Source organism: Aquila chrysaetos, chromosome 11 (assembly GCF_900496995.4).
Source record: "Aquila chrysaetos chrysaetos chromosome 11, bAquChr1.4, whole genome shotgun sequence".
Taxonomy (NCBI): domain Eukaryota; kingdom Metazoa; phylum Chordata; class Aves; order Accipitriformes; family Accipitridae; genus Aquila; species Aquila chrysaetos.
In genome coordinates this window covers 3,705,493-3,729,084 of record NC_044014.1, presented here as the reverse complement: position 1 = coordinate 3,729,084, position 23,592 = coordinate 3,705,493, and the positions used below count along the sequence as shown (strand labels likewise).

At 40.3% G+C, this 23,592-nt stretch overlaps 1 protein-coding gene across 1 annotated transcript in view; it reads right to left on the bottom strand.

Moving 5' to 3' along the window:
- The window catches only part of ADAM12 (ADAM metallopeptidase domain 12), a 185,998-nt gene that overhangs the window by 66,457 nt on the left and 95,949 nt on the right, over positions 1-23,592 (bottom strand). The window contains 3 exon segments of the mRNA XM_030030998.2: positions 334-517; positions 12,153-12,229; positions 15,719-15,797. Of these exon segments, the coding sequence (XP_029886858.1) occupies positions 334-517; positions 12,153-12,229; positions 15,719-15,797 (340 nt within the window).

The following is a 23,592-nucleotide window of genomic DNA, read 5'->3' as shown; positions in this document are numbered from 1 at the left end:
TTCTGGCTATAATCATACATGAACCAAAATATATTACCACAATATGAAACCATAAACTTTTCTGTGCCATCTCATTACCAAAAAGAAAATAAAAAGCAAGCTACGCATGCAGGATCAAGAAAAAGTAATAAAGCTTTAGCAAATCATGTAAGTATATGCTTAATTTTAAGCATGCACTTAAGCACATGATGTCAACATAAGTTGACTATATGGTTTAAAGTTTTGCTCAGTAGGGACTCTTTGTATCAAAGAGTTATGGCAGGCAGTAATGTGGAAATGCTACCAGAGATGTACTCGGCAAACCACAAACATAAAAGTGCATCGTCCACCTACCCTGCCAGCTTGAGAATGGTGTGGTGTGTCATTGTCACCAGCTCTCGTGGCAGAGACGTCCAGCTGGTGGCCACAAGATCCTGGGGCTATTTTCAGATTCTCTGCTCGGTAGATCTTGTGTTCACTTGTAGCGCCTTCTAATGGCTCCAGAATGTAGCTTTTGTTTTCAAATACAATAATTCCCCTGTTACAGAAGAGAACAGAGTAAGATACATGGTTTTCAAGAGCTAATGTATGTTTGTCTACAACAAAGTTATAACAAGTTTTAATAATGACGGAGTATGAAAAAGCAGAATGCTGATTTACAATGTCATGGTCGAGTGGAGCATGAAACATCAAAGGTGTATATTTGTCATTGCAGCACACTATACTTTAAAAGAAGCAATGGCTCAAAGAAAATTTTCCTCTTCTGAAGTGCTGTACTGCAGAGCAAAATTATATTTGTGTTTTATGTGTTTTCCATTCTCCCAGTGATGCATTGCCATTGCTGAGTGGAGTCACGATGTGTGTGCTTCTGAGGACCCATGGCAAACAGTAATGAACAAAAGCATGGTGAAATGCTTTTGTAAGAAAAGCTACAGAGTGAAAGTATTCATTATGATCTGCAGTGTACATTACACCTTTTAAGCCAAATGCTGATGCAAGCATCAATTCTGCCAGATGAAAGAGGCATTGCAGTATCAAAATGGATTATTAAATACTGCACAGTGGGGCAGCAGACCGAAGCTCAGATACATGAACCGGTGGATTCCTGTTTAACTCATTTTACTACCCCAAATAATAATTTTTACAGCAATACCACCTGCTCTCTGAGGATCTCAAAGATTTTCCATCAATGAAAGCACTCTTATTGCACTACTGGAAGCTACAGTATGCAAAGAGGAAAGAGGGGTTTAGGAAGAGGTACGCTACCTTGCTCCAAGAAACATGTGGAAGAACCTAGGATATGTAGCCAATTCTGGGCTTCAGGTGCTGCCTCTTAACCAAAAACCTGTCCCCCTATATACTCCAGACAACTCACCAAATAAAAGCCATGCTTGGGTTCTTGTGCCAGGTCCTGCCCAATTATTCTGAGCTGCTACAGTAAAACAAAGTTGACAAAAGGTTGAATATCTTTCCAATATGGCTGTTCTTTCAGCTCAGCACAGGAAATATAGGCAGTGTGGTATGGGTGTCCATGGTCTGCCCATGCTGGAATAGGATTTCTGGTACTATATGCCATAAAGTAGGACGATCTCCATCAATACCGCTGGAATTACTAATTATAACTGCAACTGTAGGACCACAGAGTAAGAAGACTGCTCTACTGTACACCAGGACTGGCACAGCATAAGAAGGCATGAAGTAGGTTTACAGACAGGGCTCAGGTAGAAATTACTGTAAGAGAAAGGAATTTATTATTCTGTGCCTAACTTGCGAATGTATAACTTGCATCCTGAGCACATACTGCCAAGCACACAGGAGAGTCCTACATAATTCCTACATCGAGCTGGACACCAGGTTTTGTCACGTAACTGTGTGACCAGAGAAAGGGACCCTTTAAAACCCATTTCTCTTTTCTAAACTAAGGATAAGGATTTGCTTATGGGGTATTGTAAGCATTCATCTATTAGCCACTACACTGAAGAGTGCACTGCGTTACTAATTTCTTCCTGCCTTTAAATGATGAAGGCATTAATCCTTAAGCACTGGCAAGGGTTCAGCAACAATAAATACAATCTTCCTACCTGGAATTCCATGAAACTTTTAATTGGCAAAGGCGTTCTTCCTCAATTCCTCCTCTAAACTGCTCTATACTGTCTATATATGCTATTAAAGAGCAATTATTTTCAGCCCAAAGCTGGCTGCATTTTATTAGCATGTCTTTTTGGTGTATAGGAAGTGTCTGCTCTTTTTATTTCTGTCTGTACCGTAACAAAGGTAAGGTACTACAACCATTGTGAGACTGATACGTGTCTCTATACAATTCTTCTGCAGAAAGCTAAAAAAAGAAAAAAGAAAAAAAGAAAAAAAGGAAGAAGGGGAAGGACCCAGAAGCAGGTTAATGACACCATACAGACTGATTTAAAAATAAAAAGTAAAATTATTAGGAAAAAGCTGCCCTAGCTATTCTATTCTTAGCAAGATATGATGAAGCAGCTCAAAGTTTTTGGCTTCTTAACCAGTTAACTGAAATTTTCATTCCAAGCTGACTGCACAGTTTTGCTACAAAACATCATTAGCATCAGTTCAGCCAAGGCAACAGATGACCATTTTACTGTTAACTAGAACAGCTAGAAGTCCCAGAGGAAAAAAAAAAAAAAAAAAAAAAAAAAAGACTGGAAACCCGTGATATTAAAGGCTGTGCAAAAGCATTAACAGAAGACTGCCTGCTTTACTGATCTGAACCAAGAATCAGGGTCAGATGATTCATTTGTAGCTTCCTTAGTACCCTTGGCAAATCAGGTAAGATATATTATTTACCCATCGCACAGGCATGCTGCGTATGATGGATCACGGTTAGAAAAGCAGGACTGATTTATCACAGCAACCCTTGTAGCTCCAGTCAGGATACACTATAGCCTGCATGACATACGAGAGACCTCCGAGCAGGTCACCCCATGCTTTGAGTAACCTTACACCCTACAGTTCTAAATTATTTTCAGATCTGCCTTATTCCTTGAAGAATTAAGGAAACTAGGACAACATATTCCCTTTACTCCGATAATCAGCGACTCTGTAATCAGCACAATCAAATAAGGATTGTTGTCTTTCCCTTGTGCAATTAATCATTTAATTTTGGAGGCAGCTGGATCCATAAATGGAGGCAGAAGTCCATCAGTCACTGTTTGAAATGGGCCAGCCTGACCATCTCCCTTTACTGACAATTCAAAACCAATGTAAAACCATGAAGGGTTTTAATTTTAATGTTAAACATTATCATGCTTAGAACATTAACTTCAAAAAATATAGACTTAAATAATTTTTTCAGAAGCCAGCATCTTGTTGTCAAGAGTTCATAGCCAAAACATGCCACATCAATGCCAGGTTTCCAATGTACCCCTTGTATACCCAGCAACTGCCTAAAATAACTAAATAACCATTTCTTTACCCCTCATTTTCTTTAGCTGCAGAGGATATGGACAAATGGTCAGATACCAGAGGGATTAATTTTGTTTTGTATTGAGCACGCCAGAGCGAGGGCAGCCTATTCAACTTGCCACTCAGACTCCCAGCCCAAGTGACAGCAGGAGCCTTTAAGAACAGTTCCACCTCTGCATATGAAGTAATCCCGTGGTAAAAAAAAATCCACAGATTCGGCATAAAGGAAAATATACTTTTCATTTAATGCACACTTATCCTTTGAGTGCTGCCTACAGGATATCAGCACTTGGCTTGTGACCATCTGTAATAAGATAATGAATATCAAATATGAATTTTCTTGGCCAGATCTCTGTTTTTGACTAATTTTCTTTTCCTACAATTGCATTTTTCTCCCATCGATCAGTGCCAAGCACAGCACCTTAAAAATGTAACCAGTCAAAAGCTATGGTTTCTTTCATTTTTGGTGTGGCAAGATTAGATGAACAATACCTACCAGTCATTCAGTACTAAGCATTTGATGCAAATAAAATAAATCCATAACTACTTTTTCTGTCCACTTTTGTCACGTGTTTCAAAAAGCCTCCGTTACTCCTACACCATTTCTGTGTCATTCTCTTGAACGTGGTTCTCCCACATTCCTGGGTCAGCCTATGTTCCCCAAAGAACAAGATGGTGCAACTTTTCAATTTTTCAGGAGACATTAGTGTTAAATAATATAATGTTTTCCAATGTGGCAAATAGACAGTATATTCAACTACAGATCCCCAGCCAAAAATTATCCAAGGAACTCCAAAGGGATTTTGGCAACTCTGCGAGTACGCCAGAAGTGGCTATTCGCTAAGACCAACTTCTCCTGAAATCTGTGGGATTTCTACCATTACCTCTACCAGGCAAAAGACTACCAGAATTCCCAAGCTTATAAATGTTTGGGGAAAATGCAATATAAAATACACGTTTTTTGATCTCCAGGTCAAAATTCATGGCATGTGTATTTTCCCCAGTCCCAAACCATACTGATGCTGGGAAGTCAGAAAGATCTTGCAAATGAGCCAGGCAGGAAAGACAAGAGACAACTCAAGCGCTAAAACTATCGGGCTGTCCTTTTCATCACTGGTAGAAGAGAGGGAGGAGGAAAAAAAATCTGTACCATACAGCATGTCCAGAGATCAGTTCACAGGCTCCAAGCCAACTGGAAGCAGCTTCAGTGTGGTCTTGAGCCTGAGCTAATATTTTACTCTACCTCTCAACAGGGTTTGGACCCTGCTCGTGTCTGGTGGTCAGCACCATATAAACCACAGCCACATTGCCGCTAATCAGCTCTAAACATGAGCGACTCATTGGTATTTACCTACCGTACGCCATTATATGCCATATGGACACATGGGGAATGTGTATATGAGATGGCCTATGATGGGAGAACTCTCTCCATCTCAAAGAAAAAGAAATTTAAACATAACTTAAATAATTAATTGGTTATTAATAGCTGTTTAACTTGCCAGGACTCTCTCAATTAGGGAAATGCAATTTGGTGGAATAATTCCACTATTTACATTGTCGATAAAGTAAAATACGATTTTTTTTTCTCTTAAAAAGAAAAACCAAAACAAAACCTAATGCAAGACCAGTCGTATTTCATAAATCAACAGACTTTAGGAAATCTCAAAATATAAATGGGATTTTTCTTTTCCAGCTTGTCAGCAGAAGCAAAGGCCCTGCCAACATAAACCATCAATGCATACTTGTCTGAGAAATTGTGATGCTGAAGTAAAACTTGGCTAGGACAGCATTATATGAAACTGTTATATATTATTCTGCTGTACTATACAGGGAAAGTTAAGTAAATCAATAAATCTGATATCCATGAAAGCAATTAAACATTTGGTTTTAATGAAGCTCAAAGTTATACTCATTTCTGAACAATAATAATAAAAAGCTCTATTACCACTGGAAGAGGAATGTAGATGTTTTCAGTTTGTAAGAAATTAATTAGGCTATAGAGGGCTGTCATGCTTACACACCACATATTCACATTAAGTCTGCCTCTGCCCACAGACACAGTGAAAGACTGCGCAGTACTCGCGTGCCACCTAAAAACCTACAGAACCTTCATCTCATAATTAACGCTACAGCTTCAAAAGTAAAGGGTCTGATCCCACAGCTGTACTACTGATTTCAGTGAGAATCGTAAGTGAATAGATAACAGAATTGGAGCCTTGTGGCCCTGGGCTGTTGTTCTCATGATGCTTGTGCTAGAGGTATAGCAGTTACTCACTGCAGTGTGACTCAACATGCATGATATCAGAAGGTGATCCATAAAGTGATAGGGCATTTTTGTTTATTTTTCTTATACGTTCTACATTCTCAGGACATTGTATAACAAATTCCCAGGCAAGTAAGCAGGCAACCAAACAAAAGAAGAAAAAGAATGGAGTAGTGAATGAAAACTTCACTTTTAGTCTGTTTTAATAAGTTGCAGATGAATACTGTTGGGATAAATGAACAAGATGACCTACCGACTGTTTTTCTAACGGGCTAGGTGATCTTTAGATAGTCTCAAAATGGTTTGGTCATTCTTTAACTTAAAGGACTGGCAAATACAGAGAATGGGAGCTGGACTCCAGAGGCAGAAGCATTCCCTTCTCCACCACTGCCTCTGGGCAGCCTTGGACAGGCAATTCACCTCTTTCTGCATCAGTTCCCCACCTTTAAAATGAGGTAAATTTTAGTAACCACAGACAATAATTAATCTGTTGATGAAAAGCTTCACACAAGACCCAAGTAATGTCATTATCCTACTATACTGCACATCAGGATTCTATTAAAATAACAAGTCTGACCCAAATCAACAAAGGGCAACATCTCAAAGGGAGGTTAAAGCAGTAGCATTACTGGTTTTACATATTGCAGTAGTGGTAGAGGTGTTCTCATGCAGACACATCATTAGTCAAATATGTTTTATTCCAGCCAATGCCTTTCATTAACCTGAAAATATATTCTATAGCACAGTGTCTAAAATTTAGTCATACCCAGAGACTACTGTAGCACGCACTTAATCCTTTCTCAGTGCAAGACAGATTTGTCCAGAGTGAATGCATATTGGTCTGCAACTTTGATGCCTGGAATTTAAGCAGGGAGTTACTTGAATTGGAAGCAATAATGCAATTTCATGTCCAGCATTTGGGTTGCAAGAAACAGTAATTGTGTTATCAGAGAAAGTGTCACATGTGAGCTCAACTGGGAGGGTGACAAGAGAGACCAAGGAAAGCAGAGAAAAATGAAGAAGGAAAGAGGCATTAGCATCAGTGCCAATTTAGTGAGCACATTTTATAGCACTGTGCAGCAAACAGTGTAGCGATAAAAGAAGGCTTGATTCAAACTTGCACATCACATCGAGGCTCATAGGATGCTTTTTCAAGTCACAAAATGTATAAAAATAGTTTTAGGGGTAGGTTTTTGGGGGGGGGGGGTTGGGTTTTTTTTTTGTTTTTGGTTTTTTTTTTTTTTTTAAATTAAGTGCTGTCAGACACAGACTTGATGGAGAAGGGGCAGGCTCAAACAGCCGGGTACAGTTTATCTCTCATACTTCTCCTGGCAGTAGCAGTGATGCTTGGGGGATTACTCTGCACCTGGGGACAGCGTGCACATAATTGTCAAAGAATGGACATGATGTTCATCTCAGATCACAGAGGTGATCGTGATTCAGGAGCTGTTTACCACTTGAACAGCCAGAATACAGAAGTTATGAAACCCCAGAAGCTGAATGCTTTCTAACACTAAGCTCAAAAACCTCCAGTAGTTTCACGGTCAGATAACTTACAAACCATGTGAGATGTTTATATGAACTAAAAGCTCTTCAGAAAGTATGGAGAAAAAGCACACATCCAAACCAGTGCTTTTCTCAGCTGGGATTTTCTCCTAACTTCTTTTTTGGATGAAATGTCCCCTTCTGGGGGGAAATCATGCTTGAGGAGTCAGGAGGAATTTAAATCTTTTTCTCACTGGTTTCCTACTTCCATGACTTTTTTAAATAGTTGATGTCTGGAGTGTCATATTTAAATCCCCTCTTCAGCTGACTGCGTCTGGGATGCAGTGGGTTCAGCCAGACCATTTGAAAAACGGATGGCTCTAGTATTGGCAGCCTTGTGTAGCATAAATATGTAATACCATTAAAAATGACTGTCTGTTCAGTTCTGGGGCCTTATCCCCATCACTGTCACTGTAGACACAGCATCTTTCAGTTGCCGATGAGGTTGGACAATGACGGAATACTTTTTGTATGTGAGAACGGGCTTATTATCTCACAGTTGGGTAACTCTGAGGGATTCTTAGGATTTTCAAGAGCATTTTAGTGTTTCAGAAAGAAAAGGCTTCCTGTGAGATTTGTATCCTTAAACTACCGAGGCATTTCTGAGAGCACTTCTCAAGCTCCCCCCTCCAGAGAGGTCACTGCGGATGCCTTTGTAGCTGCACATCCCCGTGCCAGCATCCTCTGCCAGCCCCTGGACCATGGAGATTGTGCTCTTCTTCAGGCTGCATTTTCCTGTGTATTTGCTAGGTTCTGCATTTGCAGAGAAAGTAATAGGGGAAAAATCATTCAAGTTTATACAAATTTATCACAGAAGATGTGTGTGGTGGCTACAGGCCAAAATTATTTGCTAAAAACTTGAAGAGCCTCCGAGCTAGATAAACAGAAGGGTATTTCCTGAGGACAGGCAGGAAACGACTTGACTTTGTCGTACCTTCACCTTCCCACAAGCTTTGACGGTCTAACTGGCTTTCTTATCCAGATGGAAGCGCCGGAAATCCTGATTACCCATTGTTCCCATTTCGCACATTCAGCATTTACTGTCTCCTCTCTGCCATTCAGCTCTTCCTCCTCTGGAGGAGCCAGCAGGATACAGATTATGGCATGATTATATTCTCCTCTAACCTGCATTTTAGGCAGCTATCAGTATCAATCCAACTATTTATGCCATTGTAATCCTACGTGAAGGGAGGCACTGGAACGTTATGTCTGAGAGGATGTAACATAGCTGGAATACGTGAGGGTCTGTGTATAAGAGAGGCGAGCCTGCTTCTCATCTATCTTTGTATCTCACCCCCTCTGCCTGAAAAACGTAAACTAGTCAAAACTCTCTTAGTTTGCAGATTTCACTCTTGATTCTTTCTGTAGCTCATCATAGAGTAATCATGTCATATTTACAAGCTAATAACACACTTCAAACGCTCAGCCACACGGCTGCACTGTAAGTGAGAACTTGATGGTTGCAGTAGGTCAGAGCAAGGTTGCTCCGGCTCAGCACCTTGTCTCTGGACCTGGCCAACAGCAGGTACTTAGGGTAAGATATAAGAACATAACAAGCACCCCCCAGTTGGTACCCCCAGCTCTGACAGCATGAGTGTCAGCGACATCTTTGGGTTTCACAGCCCTGGAGAGGCTCCCCCAGCTCCCCTCCCCAAATTGTCTCATCTTTTTTGAATCTACTGATAACTTTTTACATTGACACCCACCTGTGACAGTGAGCTCCACAGCTTCATTATGTGGTGAATAAAAAAGTACTTTCCTTTGCTCTACAGTTTCATTTGATGTCTCCTAATTTTGGGGTTATGAAAAATATTCAGTAATTGTCCCCTCTTCAGCGTGACATCCAACCTTGTTTCATCATACCCCTTTCTCCGTCATCTCCTTTCAAAAGTGACAATTCCTAGTCTATTTTCTCTTCTTGGATAAAAGCTGTTCCATACCTTTGATCATAATTTTTGCCCTTCTCTGTACCTTTTCTGGATATAATGCTTCCTTTTCTGAGATGGGGATGGGGAGGGGAAAACAAGAACTGCATGCAGAATTCAAGATGTGAGTGCACTATGGATTTATAAAGTGGTAATGAGGGTTTTTGTTCTATCCTCTATTTTTGTCTCAGTAATTCCTATGATCCTTTTTGCTTCTTTGACTACCGCTGAGCACTCAGGCTTCAGAGCATACTAAAATGTGGAACCTATTCTTTATGACTAGTTTCATGTCTTTTAATGAACTCTCCTAATCTGGGGGAAAAGACGCAGTCCCTACCTATCCACACCTGGAACAATGCCCAAGGTGCCTGTCTAGTAGGAGTGGGAGAATATTAGTGCTCTGAGATTTCAGCGAGCTAACAGCTTGCACTTCCTTTCATTAGATGTTTTTCAGGCGCTGAAACTTCAGCTCCATGCAACAGCTGCGTGAGGTAGGTAAGAATCATTAAATGAATTTCACAGATGGAGAAACTGAGACAGAGAGATTTGTCCAATTCACTTAGAAACTGTCACAAAGCCAGGAACAGACCCTGAGAACGAGACCAGTCTTTCCTTCTACTGGCTGCTGCAAGTGAAATGGCTGCTCCAGGGACTGTCCTCACCCAGGGCTCCATGGCCACACGATGTCTTATGTTTCTGCCCCTGCAGCTTGCAGTCTTTATCATGCAGTGGAAAAACCAGGGTGCCTACTCTAGCAGGTTGGTGGGCAAGCACATCATCCTATCCTATCCTATCCTATCCTATCCTATCCTATCCTATCCTATCCATCTCATTCTGTCCTATCCTATCCTACCCATAACCATTCTTTCAAGTTGCAATACTAGTAAAGTTGCCAGCAAAGTAAGCCATGAAGTAGTTTTGAATTGTCCTATTTCTCTTCATATTATTTCAGACTGGATCACCTGCAGTAAATCATAGAATCATAGAATGGTTTGGGTTGGAAGGGATCTTTAAAGGTCATCTAGTCCACCCCCGCTGCAATGACCAGAGACATCTTCAACTCGATCTTTCCACTCAAATTCTCAAGGGATATATTGCCACAGTAATGTTTTGGTGGCAGAGGTATACAGTGACCTGTGGGCCTGATTCTGGAAGATGCTTAGTCCTGTCAGGACCTCAGTGCAGCTACTTGGGATTTCACACCACCTGGCCTTTTATTCCTAACCAGTTTTAATGAGAGGGCCTGGGTGGTTCAAGGAGCTGACAGTGCATTATGAAGCCTTTTAAATAGACATTGCTGGCTCAGATCAAGCACAGGTAATGACTGGAAGTTATTACTATTGGCTATCAGGCTGTGAAATGAGTTTTGTGCAGTAAGTCAACAGGCATCCTTATCACAAACTGTTCTCGCTCATGGACACTTTCTTAACCAACCTCAGCAGCGAATGCAGCGATTACATGGGCACAGATACTGACATACGTCCTCAGTTGTTCTCCTGCTAGAGCAAAACACGCATTGGCAGGGAAACTTATGAAACTTTGTACTGAAAAAGATGCTGCTACACTTTTCCTATGGGGAAGGAGCCTAACACTGTCAGCTTGCACTTTGGGGATTTATCTGGAATAGTGCCAGATAAGAGAAAAATGTCACTGCCAGCATATGTTGCCTTGACATACCTGACTATCTAAAACTGGGAAACAACACTGTGAGCTCAACAATTCTAAAAAGAGCACATTAGAGAACAAAGAAAATGCTTTTAATGTGGAGAAGAGTAATTTCTCTTGAGAGTTCTTAAATGTTTAGGTAGCTCTGGAACAAGATATTGGTGCAGACCCTGTCCCACAGGGTGCAAATCTTCCCCGTGGACCTTGCAGCAATACAATCCCTTTAACTAAAATACCAAGAGCACTGCATTATATTTTTACAGACTGCGAGAACGACTGGTGAATGCAGACTGCCATGGTCCATACAAGGGGTTAATTAGAGTAACCTTGCAGAACATGCCAGATACATACCCAAGCACCCATAAAACCCCTCTCTGTGTGGGAATGAGCCACAGCAATCCCATCCACTACAGCGAATGGGTCCCTCCAAGAGGGAGAGGGGTCCTGGTAACAAACTGTTTGCTCTCTCTGCTGCTGTCTGTCCCAGAGCTCCGTCATAAAAGCCTTGATAATGCCATTACTGCACAAAATGCAAAACCAAGGGGAAAAGACTCCAGCTACTCATGCTGTTTGTAGAAAAATTAAGCAAATCCAGAAAATGTTGAGATAGCTGGAAATCTGACAGGAAAACTGGGTTTTCCGGGGAGAACACTAGAGCCAATTTACAGTTAATTACTGTGATTTGGAACAGCTCTGTGAGTAAATACCCGTCTCTGATTGTCCAAGTAAGGAAGATAATTGTTTCCTGAACTGTGTCCATTGTGTATTTAAAATGTTGTCAGCCTGTTCTTTTCTCAAACCTAGAAGAGGTTTGGTTTTCGGCACTGTAAATCTGCTACTCTTCTGTTAACAAGTAGCTAAAATCCTGATGCTGAGCATCATACCTGCCATGAACGCAATTTATTGAGCTCCACAGCCATATTTATAAAGCAATCTCTCCTAATGATGAGACTGCTGGATGATGCATGGGTTTGCAGCTGCAAAGCAGTCCAGCCATCACTGGTGAAACAGCTTTGAGGACAAGGAGGACTGGAGGGCCACCGGGCACTGCTAGCCCAAAAATGTGCCAAGCACTGCGCTGCTGCAAAAGGGCATAGGGAAGCATGGGCAGCAACAGAGAAGGGAAATCATGGAAAACCCCCAGATTGCATTACCTATTTCTTTTTTCTCCTCAGAGCAAGTAGAGGCAAAACGTTTTTACAGAGATTGTACCAACATTTGAAAAATGGATATTGATACATTCATTACAAGGCAAAAGAAAAACTCAACGGGTACTAGGATGCTTTCTTAAGGAGCTCAAGTACTACTAATACTCAAGTATTACTGAAATACTGGCTCACCTGAGTCCAGAGCAGGTACTGAGACTGACTGAGGAGTCGGGGTACCCTCGTACATTGCCGTGGTAATAGCAGTGACCCTGATTGCAAAAAAAGAGAAAACATTTCAATAGTCATAAACGGTCTTTGCGCTCTAGTTTTCTCATGGTTTTCCATCCCTTTTATTTCAAAGCGATTATCAGTTTCAGGCTACAGCAGTCAGAACCACACTGACAGAACCTTTCCTGCCCCACTAAATATTCACCGTACTTAACAGTCCAAATGGTTCCTAAATGGAAATCTTGGGTGTTTTTTTAAACCCCAAAGTGTGGGAGTGGGTTTTTTGTTTTGTTTTGTTTGGTGGTGTGTTTTTTTAAAGAGGGTCAATGGTGTTTAAATTGCATGACTGACCACCTTTTTCTGTGTTATTTTAGTTAAAGCTACAATATGGAATATTTTATAAAATTAATCAGGTGAACAAATCAGCTGACACATTTTGTTACTTTCTGTAGAGGCACATTTTTATTCAAGGTCATTCACATCTATGTATGTCTATAAGAGGTAGCTATGTATAAAAAGAAGTATAAAAAAGCCAGACCTAACCCTATAGTCTGAAAAAAATCACAGAGCAGATGAAGGGAAAGGGAAACAGGTTGGAAAGGAAACGTTTTATTGAATTACCCAACCGAGTGGCTGCATGTTATTAAGAACAACCAAGAATAAGAGGGTCTTCTATTTTGAGAGGCAATAATCCAATTTCATTTTGTGGGCTAGGTTATTGTATTTCCTTAATAATCTACTGCTTGCAAAAGGCACCCACAACAGAGATACTTTCTCAGCACATATACATATCTGTCTGGAATCAAGGTTAATTTTATTGTTGACTAAAGGTTATATTACATTCCCAATTATGTGACTGACTGGAAAGCAATGCCTGTGTCACGTCCAGCATTTCTTTTCTCATGGCTCCTTTGAATGCCACCTGGAAACTGAAAACACTGTTGTAAAAGGTTCCTATCTTATTAGCGCAAAGGAAAGTTATCACTCATGCTTCAACCTGACAGTCATCTCACCGTGCCTTTTTATTATTTGGTTCATTCACATCCATCTAGCTGCATTAATTAACCTTTTCAGTTTTGGGGCATGGCTTTGACTTACAAAGCCTCACATAGCAGACTGCTAAAGACCACCTTGATTTTGTTAAAGAAAGCAATAGGCATGAAAACGCTAGGCAAGATGGAGTAATTCAGATATGAATTTTCTGCAAATAAGGTTATACCATGAAAAATATTTATTCAGAGCATTTGTGTTTCCAACATGAGCAACTGAACGCAGAACAGCAACATCTGACTTTCTAAATTCACATCTCAATAGCTTTTCTCAGTGAAAGAAATGACAGAAGCAGCGTAATAGTGTTTTTACTCTTGGGCATTTTTATCATCAGTACTCATAAAGAGTCAGTAACACATTAGCAAGGATAAAGCCACAATAGAAGGGAGGAAGTCATAGACTGAATTTTTGGGGGTTTATTGCTTCAGTCACAATTGCTGTGGATGTCAAAGTTTTCAGTGTAAGTGTACTATTTCACTTCATAGTTCAGAGCTCTTACGAAGGCAGTCTTTGGGGTTTAGCATCACCGGTGTTAAGCGCAGTTCTCAGTTAAAAGGGGAAGGGAAAGCTGATATCTCGTCCCACACAGGCTGCTGCTGCGGTCTAGCTGTCTTTATCAAAGAGTGAATTATGGCAAAGGTCCTGATTTCTTTCCCTCTCCACACACAACTTGTCATTTTATTAACTTCGAGCTCCTTGTTGTGGCCCATTTCACAACTTCTCTGAGATCCACATGCTATATGATGCCAAAGTTCAATACCGAAAATGTAAACTTATCAGACCATGGCCTGCAATTGGACCGGTAGAAAATTGATTTCTAGCTCAGTAACTCCACTGAACTGCAGGATTTTTTTTTTTTCTCCTATCACATCTTTTTATACCTGTAAACTAATATATAAAATGGATGACCCCCTAAAAACAAATAATTACCATGGCTGATTTGTCATACTTAAAACAGTACTCTACCCTTACTTGAGATCATTTAATAAAAAAACGCTTTTGACAACTGCAAATTTTTCCAGTGCTATAAACCAGAAAAATAACCTAGACACTGACTAGCATACTAGAGAAACTCCCCAAATGACAGCTCCACAAACCTGACTTGGTTTGACTTCCAAGCAGAATTTGACTAAGCAACTTTCAACGGGAAATTGGATTTGGTTTCAACTACAGACTATATTGATGTCCTCAGTGAAGAAGAGATATAAAAATAAAATCACAGAGACTTATCTTTTTTAAACCATATTGCAGCATTTAATGAAAAATGAATTCACTGATCTCTCAAAAAAAATCTTTTAGGCAGCAAAATGCACTGTCAGTATTAATCATGACTTACTACCATTATGAAAACAGATATTTTTTTTTAGTAAAGGAAAGCCTAGCTATCATTAGCTGTACACATATTCATGTTAACGTAGGTTAATCTGTCAAAGACTTGTGTGCTTCATTTCTTTCCTTTTATTTCCTTTAGGAGTCTATACAACCTTCCTGTTTCTAAAACAAATGACTATTTTCTACTAAGCTGATTTTGAAGAAGATATGAGCATCCAGCAAAAAAGAAAACACTGAAAGCTTTCACAATGATTGCTTTACTTGGGAGGTCTGGAGCTATAATGAAGATGCTTTTTCAGAAGTAAGATGTTATGCATAAAAATAATGCCTTTTACTGATACCAACAAAGCCCATTATGGATAGGAACACAAAGCACGATGACTCTTCTGACAGTGTCAATAAATAAATAACATAACATAACAAATACTTTGCAGCACTTAGGCAGATAAAAGATAAACTTTGTAATTAAAATCGCTTGCTGCATTGTTTCTAATTAAGGCGTTCATACTGTCAGAGGACAAAAACCTTACTGCCTTAAAGCCTTTTTTATTTATAAAAAGCAGTTTTTAACTACTGACTTTAACACAGATCATAGTAGCCATATTTTTTTATATATGCACATAAACATACACATACATACATACATACATATGTGTATGTATAAAGTACATCCATAACAGTCTTACGGTCTGGTTTAAAAAATAAACCCAAACAACAAACCCTCTCTCCCAAACCTCAGCCATGGCTTCCCCAATGTGGAAAGACACCCAAGCCTTCAAAACCTCTGATGTGAGCTTCTGCACTATAGAAATCAGATATTTAGGGCTTTCTTCCTAACCAAACCAGGACTTTCCTCCATAACTGATCAACAATGACTGCATTTATTATAAAATTTTAATGGGTATATTTCCAAGAAGCTGAATAAATCTTGCAGATTTTAGAAGTCACCTGGTTGAAACCCCAAAGCTTGGCTTTAAAGTCTCTCTCTAAAAATTCATGTGTAGGATCACAGCAGTCAAAAGGTACTGAAGGCAACAATAAAAAAAGATCACACATCGAGCTGTTTCATCCCATGGCTCAGATCCCGGCAGAGAGCACTTTGGGTTTTAACGATGAAGCATCATGTACCCACGAAACACCAACCTTACCGTGTAATTGCGTGCGAGAACCACATCAGTGCCGTCTTTCAAATAATGTGTTTCTGTGAAGCTGCTGGCTAACAGGCCCCTGAAAAAAATAGAGCACACGTAATATTAAGGCCACATCACCTTGACTTTGTCCTTTAGTGGTTCCGTTTGAGATAGCGATCAAAGCCAAGCATTAACGATACAATGACTACTGGGGCTGTGTGCGAAATAAGAGAAAATATAACTCCAAATACTGAAGCTGCAGTGCATGAACACTTCCTTCATTAATTGTAAAAAGACTACAAGTTTCCAGACTGCTTTCTCTTCCAAATGAGGACTGCATGCCAGCATATTTCAGTATTGAACCTTCCATGTAATTTTCAACACATTCTGAAATCTAGACATTTGGAGTATTGTTAAGTAATGGTGGTTTGTGGAAAAGGAAAATGTTTTCCCTGTGTTACTTATTTTACTATATAATGTATTGTATTCATCAGCAAGTGACCACCCAGAGACTAGTTTAGCTCTTGGTAAATGAAACAAACTTCTTTCATTGATGCTCAAGGAAAAACGCTCCGAGAACTTTACAGAAGTTAGAGAACTGGATTTATTCCGATCATCCGAAAAGGATATTCATGAATGGAAATCTAACAACTTGAAATAACGTATCAGGAGTTGGTAGAAGACCATGTCTGTGATGAGATATTTTGTTCTCATTCTCTCCACACTTCCACTCCTGTCTTTGGCAATGATATAAAAAATTTTGACTTGCAATTGCCATTTTCCAGAAATCTCCAGAGAAGGGCATGTGTGTGACAGCTATGAAAACTTTTCTTTTTGTAGTAAACTCATGGAATAGGGAAAGCAGCATCTGCCTTTAAAAAAAAAAAAAAAAAGAAGTCTTGCTATTGATCTGTTTTTCAACTCCTTATCTAAAGAGCATTTCTAACAAGGCCAGAAGGAAGAATACATTTCCACATTTACTCCTAACATAGGTCTTAAGCCATGCTCCTCAACACAAACGTGCTTGAGTTTTGACAAATATTCTAGTGAAATGCAAAAGCACAATATGGAAGAAACCAAACATAAATGCCAGCATTACCTTCAGAAAACTGGAGAGTTTGGGCTATTGAAAAATCTTTGGCACAGTGTTTCACAGTGTTCTTTCTGTTCCACTTCAAAGACGCATTTCTCCCTTGGGTTGTTCATTTGAACAAACCGGGCCCTTTTATTTAAAGCTGGTTAATGCTGCACTCTTGCATATATATTAGTGTGAACTAGCACACAGTCTCGGTGCACATTTCTTGCACTTTATATAAACATTAAAACTAGAACATGAACAAACATTTAATTTTTGTTACTGATTTATTTGCATCACATTAATATCCAATGGCTCAGTCACGCTCGGGACCTGCTTGTGCTAGGAACTGTACTAACACTTATTAGAGAGAAAACCCATCTTTAAAAGCTTCTATCTTAAGGTAGAAGAAAAAAAAAGATGATGAAAGAAGACCAAAACAAAAAACGAAAAGGAAAAAAAAAGGAAGGAAACGGCAACGTAAAAAGATGAAGATAGCAAAGCCCCAACACAATGAGTATTCAAGAGCAGTTTCTCACTTTACATTTTTCAGCTTGTGGGAAATGTTAGTATATTAATAGATACCGAATGTTAAAACACTGCAGCATTTGGTGGGTTGTAGAGGAACTGCTCTGGATCTCAGCCAACCACCACACCTAGAGCAGGATTTGGTTGCCCAGCCAAGCATCTAGTGTTGATTTAGATACTCTCTATATTTCACCAACCAGCTCTGTAGGGACACCTCAACCCCCTGTGGTGTCTTGGAGGGCACTTGACACCAACGTTTATCTCACCTCTTGTGCCTGCAGCCTCTAGAAGGCCTGCCTGAAACAAAGTGTGCTGTGTCCATGTTTCCTACTGTCTCATTATCACAAAGAGCAGCTGCTTTCTTAATTATCATTATTATTTATATAACAACAATGCTAAGTTCTGCGCTTAGCAGGCATTAATTACCTTTGTAAAGGCAAAAGGTAAGATTCCATCGTCGCTGAAGCCAGCAGAGTTCTGCTGTGCACTTTTTGGAAAAGGGATTTTATATAGGATACCAGAGCGATTTTTATTTAATGGGACAAAATACAGGCAAGGGATATGGTAACAGATGTAGCATAAGGGCAAAATGATTGAGCAATATACTTGCTTTGTGCTCTGCTATTTCCAAAGTGTTTGACAGCAGTGATGATAAAGGTGACCTTTCTGCTTCTGTTCATTCTACCCTCAGGCACAGATTTAGAAAATATTTCATAGATTCATAGATTTTAATACCAGAAGGGAGCGCTGTGATCAGCAATCCCACCTGCCGCATTACATAGGCCATTTGACTTGAATTATTCTTCTAGTACGATGACTGTGATGGAACCACATCCATTTTCTTACTGTATAAAGCCCTTGTCTGGACCTCCCATGATGAAGAAGCTATCACAAGCCTGATAAGTTTTTAACAGTTAATTAAGCTCAATGTAAAAACACTGCACTTCTTTGTATCTAGATTGACTGTATCAACATTCAGTTTCCAGCCACTGGATCTCATTCCCTTACATCACTGCTTCATTTTCATTTGAGTCTTTCATGGACAGTTCTACTTACCAAAGTGAGGGAATATTGCAGGCAAACAAATTCCTGGTGTAGCTGTCCTCAATCTCCCTATCAGGATGGAATTTTGTGGTCTACCCTGGTGAAATACTGGCTGAACATAAGAATTCCCAGTGTGAGTAGTAAAAGACTGGTAAGAGCACCAAGATGATGGACTCCCACTATTGGACCAACCTAATAAAATAAAAAGCAAGCCCTGATGTAGAAGCTAAAGAAGGATTTCAAATCACAGAAATTTCATGTACCACTGAAGGACCTTTTTAAGAAAACGAGGAAGTTTTTCAGAAGCCTGCATTAACACTCCTTCAGTTTAGTAACTAAGACATCACTGCTGAGAATTCTGTTTTCCTGCCACGTACGGTGCCAGTACTAGTTTGAGAGCAAGACAGAGGAAAGGTTTTCTCTGCACTGTAGAGGCTGGGGACCTCTACGAGACATGTTGCCAGGGAGTCCAACAATTTCTGGCAGAGAAAGAAGCTGTTATCCCCACTTTCAAAATGCCTAATAGCTTAAAAGCTGTATAGCCGTATAAGCACACAGCATTAGTATCCAGGGACAGCAAGTCATGTAAAGGCATGTCTTGAAAGGTTATGAAAACTAAGTGTAACAAGCACTCAAATTCCACAACCGAGTGTGCACCACTTCACTTTCCAATTATGGCAATAATTTTTAACATACCAAACAATGAATTCAACATATGTGTCTATTAGGTAATTTAATTACCCCCCCCCCCCCCAAAGATATGCAAAGTAATAGATTGATTTACTTTTCTGGTTTTGACCCACAGTAAAGGAGATTAATAGAGGAAAGTAAATTAATTTAGATGGCAAGCTACTTAACCTAATTGGATCAATGTAATTTTGAAAGAGCAGGGATCAAAATAACATTAATATATCACAGTGCAATTCATCACCATGTCTGGAGTTTCAAATGTTGTCAGCTACAACGCTCAACAGTACCAGATGATTATCAGTTTTTTGCACTGCATGAAGAATCAGAAACAAATGCTTTTGAGAACCAGATCAACTGCTGGATACAATTAAAAAAAAATCAGTTGAAGCAACACCACAACTTTCTCATTTAGTGTCTGAAGATGCAAAAGTGCAATTCTTGAGTTAAATTACTTATGTACTTAGTTGCTGTGTTTGTCAGCACCGTGGATTTTTTCACATTTCCCAGAGCCAAATTAACATGTAGAAGCTTTGATGGCCCAGAAGGACAAGTTTTATCCCTCCTGATCTATGACAGACACAGCACAGGCTTCATCATCCTCTGTAAATCAGTAGGAAGCTTACCCGTCAGATTTGCTGAAACATTTTCAGGTGTCAAGTAGCTTCCACTAACCTAAGCCTCAGGGAATATGATGAACATTATTTAAACTTCTAACTCTCACCTTCCTGGCCGCACACAATGTGAACTCTTAGGTGGTTTGTTTGGGGAGGGGGAAAATGTCCTGTTTCAAACACATCACATTTTTTACTCAATCCATTTAATGACAGGAATGGTAATTTAATGCACCGCCTCTCACTTGCAAATGAGAAAATCAGTCTCTGCTCTCCTGGCACCAATATATTATTCTAAAAGGTTATAATGATATTTCATCACCCAGGGAGAGTCAGAAAGACAGAGTCGCAGAAGTTAGAGATGGCAAAAAATCTAGTGGATCATACAGATGGCCTCCCTGAAAGCCAAGTATGCTGTAGATCAAATTAGGTTCTGTCTCGTCGAGCTTCAAATGTCAGAAGCAATGCTGATCCCACCACTTTCAATGGGAGATTACTTTGCATTCCAACAGCTGTTACTGTCATGATGCATTTCCTGATATTCAGCCTTTCCTAGTTTTTCCTAGTTACACTTCTTTCAGTAGCTGAAACAATTCTTTTCCTTCTTGGTACATATATCATTCAGATAGGTGCAGATTATTATCAAATTCTCCCTTAACCATCCACATGCCAAGTATAGAATATCAGGCTATAAAAAATGACAAGAACTGTGTACTTTTCATGTTAGTGTTACTCAGGAAAAATCTAAGCATCATCACAGTAGGAGCAGACACCAGGGTTTCCCTTGGTGATATAGGAGAAACCGGTAGACAAAAGCCTAAGGAGCAAATCTCTTTCTAACAGTACACGGGCTTGTTTTTCGATCTGTCTTTTAGGATGAAACTTCTTTGGTTGCCCTCCCTGTTCCAGGTCAGCCCCCTGCAATACATCTGGGGGAAGACACCAACATTGTTATCCATCAAAATGATCTACAAATCTCTCAAAGCTGCTCTGTGAGACTGAAGTGACATCCAGCAAACGAGATTCAACAGCACTGCTTTAAAGCCAAACGAAATGATGTCTGGATGGTCTAGTACACATTTCTTCAACATATCCTGGGTGGTACGTGGCTCACCGTTACACATCTCAGAAGTACCATGCCTTGCTCTGGCCTGACATGGAGCATAAAACTTGACCTTTGCTTCAGTAGGGAATCAGGGCTGGCAGAAGACACTCAAGTTTTTACAATAATAAATCCCTGCTTCTGCTAGCACTGTCTGATTGTTAGTGCTAGTGAACGAGCAGAGACCTGGGCTGCTTCTCCTGGGCAGGCGCTCTGTGGCATACAGCCCAAACCCACCAGCACTCCCAGGGATGTGGCGTCATCTGCCTACTACCATCAAGCGTTAACGAGGACTTTGAGTTGGGGTAAAGTGAAGCAGGAACTGGACACTTAGCTAAAATAAACGCCTGAAACAGAAACACCATGAGCAATTTCTAAAAGCAGCACTGTGTTTTCTTTTGGATCTCATGGAGGTGTAGAGCAGCCTCAAACCTGAGCTAGAATGTTGTCGACTGTTTGATTCTGAGGTCTGACATGCCTAGGAATGAATCTTGGGTAATCTGCATACACACTGCAAGACTCACAGCACTGAGATGTGTGATCTGATTTTAGTTTATGCAACTCCTTATCCTGTAGAAAGGTTTGGAAATGCAGCCCCTGATCTTCCCCTTAAATCTTGTTTCAAATACGGTCACACATGGACATCTGTGTTCTGGGGTCCAACATCAGAGCAGTGCGCTCTTTGGTTAGGAGGTTGCACAGACTGCTTTTAATGATATAGAGAAGGTGCTGTGAACCTATCGAGCTTTGGAGACGAACACACACTTTTCATGCCCTTAAGTTTGCTCTTCTGCTTCCCTTTGGTTTTGATTAACTTGTCAGTATAGTTACTCTACTTTAAGAACTGGTGTTTTAGGAAGAACATTAAATATTCCTGTGACTTCTTAAATGATAACAGTCAGCTGCTGTACCTACTCTGTGGGAGCATTGATCATAACAAGCCACTGGTAGTGCAAGGCTGTGGTGCTTCCCTTCTCCTCAGATATGGTGCCTGCAGCTCAGACAGACATCTGACCTTTACTTATACTTGTTACTCTTTCTCCTCCTTCCAAATGATAAAGTGCCTGTTTTCTCCCCCATCCAAGTACTGCCTCACTCTGTTAGACAAATTCGTATTAAAAGCCCTCCGGCTATGCATTTTAAACCTTGCCTACAAATGGGGGAGGCGAGGAGAGTGAAACAGGATGGCATATTGGCAGTTAGAAAAAATGTCATCTAAACCTCTGCCTGCTGACACCAGCATACTCCATTAATTCTTAAGCATCTCAATTCAGGTCAGTTTGACCTTTAGACTGGAATTAGTTGTTATTTCTTCAATTGCCGTATTTCTTCGCAGGTATATCCATAGGAATAAACAAGTCAGTTAAGGCTGCTGCTTCTGCGGTGGTGGTCTCAGTGCAAGTACCTCCTGATATTCATGAAGGCGATACTCACAGAGGCGTTTTTCAATTCTTCTTTCTCATTACAATATAACGAATGAGTGAAGCATGGGTAATGAGTTTCCCATGCACAGGCACCTAACATCATCCTATTCACAAAACTACCACATATTCTTTAAACACGCCACATTCTTTCCCCTTGTTTAATTATCTTAAGTGATTTGAAATGCTTTTGGACATTTTCCCATTGAATGTCTCCACTTCATAATATCCTATCTGCTACACTCCAGTGTGCTGCCATAGAGGGACTGCAATGTCATAATTGAAGAACCTGAGAGATTGAAATTTGCAGAGCTTAATTAGCACAACAATTCTGAGGAAAAGAAGGGAGCAAAATAAAACTATAATAGCTAGGAAATCAACCAAGCATCCAAAGTTTCAGTATAAACTCCATGATAGTAGCCTCTGGCCTATTTCACATGGTCTGTAGATAGACGATTTGAGTTGATCATACACTACGTTTGAAAAATAGGTCTCTCTACTTCTACCCAGTTCTTTTAATGCAGAAGTTTATATAATGCTGTGTTTACTGCAGTCCATGTCAAAATCCCACTCCCATCCCCTTGCACGAGCGGAACAGTATCTGGCACAAAGAGCAGATTTCCATAAACACATGCTACAATGCCAAAAGTGAGAGCCGCGCTCTGCGTTGTCCCTAGACAGTGTGTTGAAACACAGGTACTCTCAGCGATAGCTGCTCTCCGGTGTGCTGGGGCTAGGGAGGCGAGAGGGACAAGCACAGCATTTAAAGCCTAAAAGCATCCCGTCTTCAGAACTAGTCACTGCATGAGGTTTCAGTGTATAGAACACAGCAAAGAACAGTCTAAGCAAACAAATCTTAACAACTAAGGGAGAAAACCACCTCCCTAGCTGGCAATCACTGAGTGATTGAGAGCTTTCTTGTTTCCTGACTGCTTGGAAAATAAACCATAAACCTCACCTCCCCAAACTTCAATAGAAAAAGATTGAAATGAAATTAAGCACGTCAGTGGCCTCCCATGCTGTTCCAGGCTCTCGGCTGTACACCCTGCTTCCATCACTCATTGTAATGTTTACGGCAAACTTTTACTTGCCAAAACTGTAGCACGCATTTTACCATTCTAATTCCAAAACGTTAATGAAGACACTACTGCTAACCACTGTTGTGGTGAAAGCATGTTCTCCCTTGGAACAAGATTAACAATGTTTTCCAACAAAGCAGATGGGTAAAAACAAGTTCTCTCCCTAAAATGGCTTAAGCTCGGCCAAAACCCTCAGGGTAGTCATAATGGGACAGCGTTAGGTACCCTGCAACTCAGGTGGTCATTAAGGGAAGAAACAGCTCACACAGCATGTGTGGGGGAATGAGAAGAATACCAGCAAGGTTCGCTCCCTCTCCGCAAGGGAGCTCGAAGACACAGCAA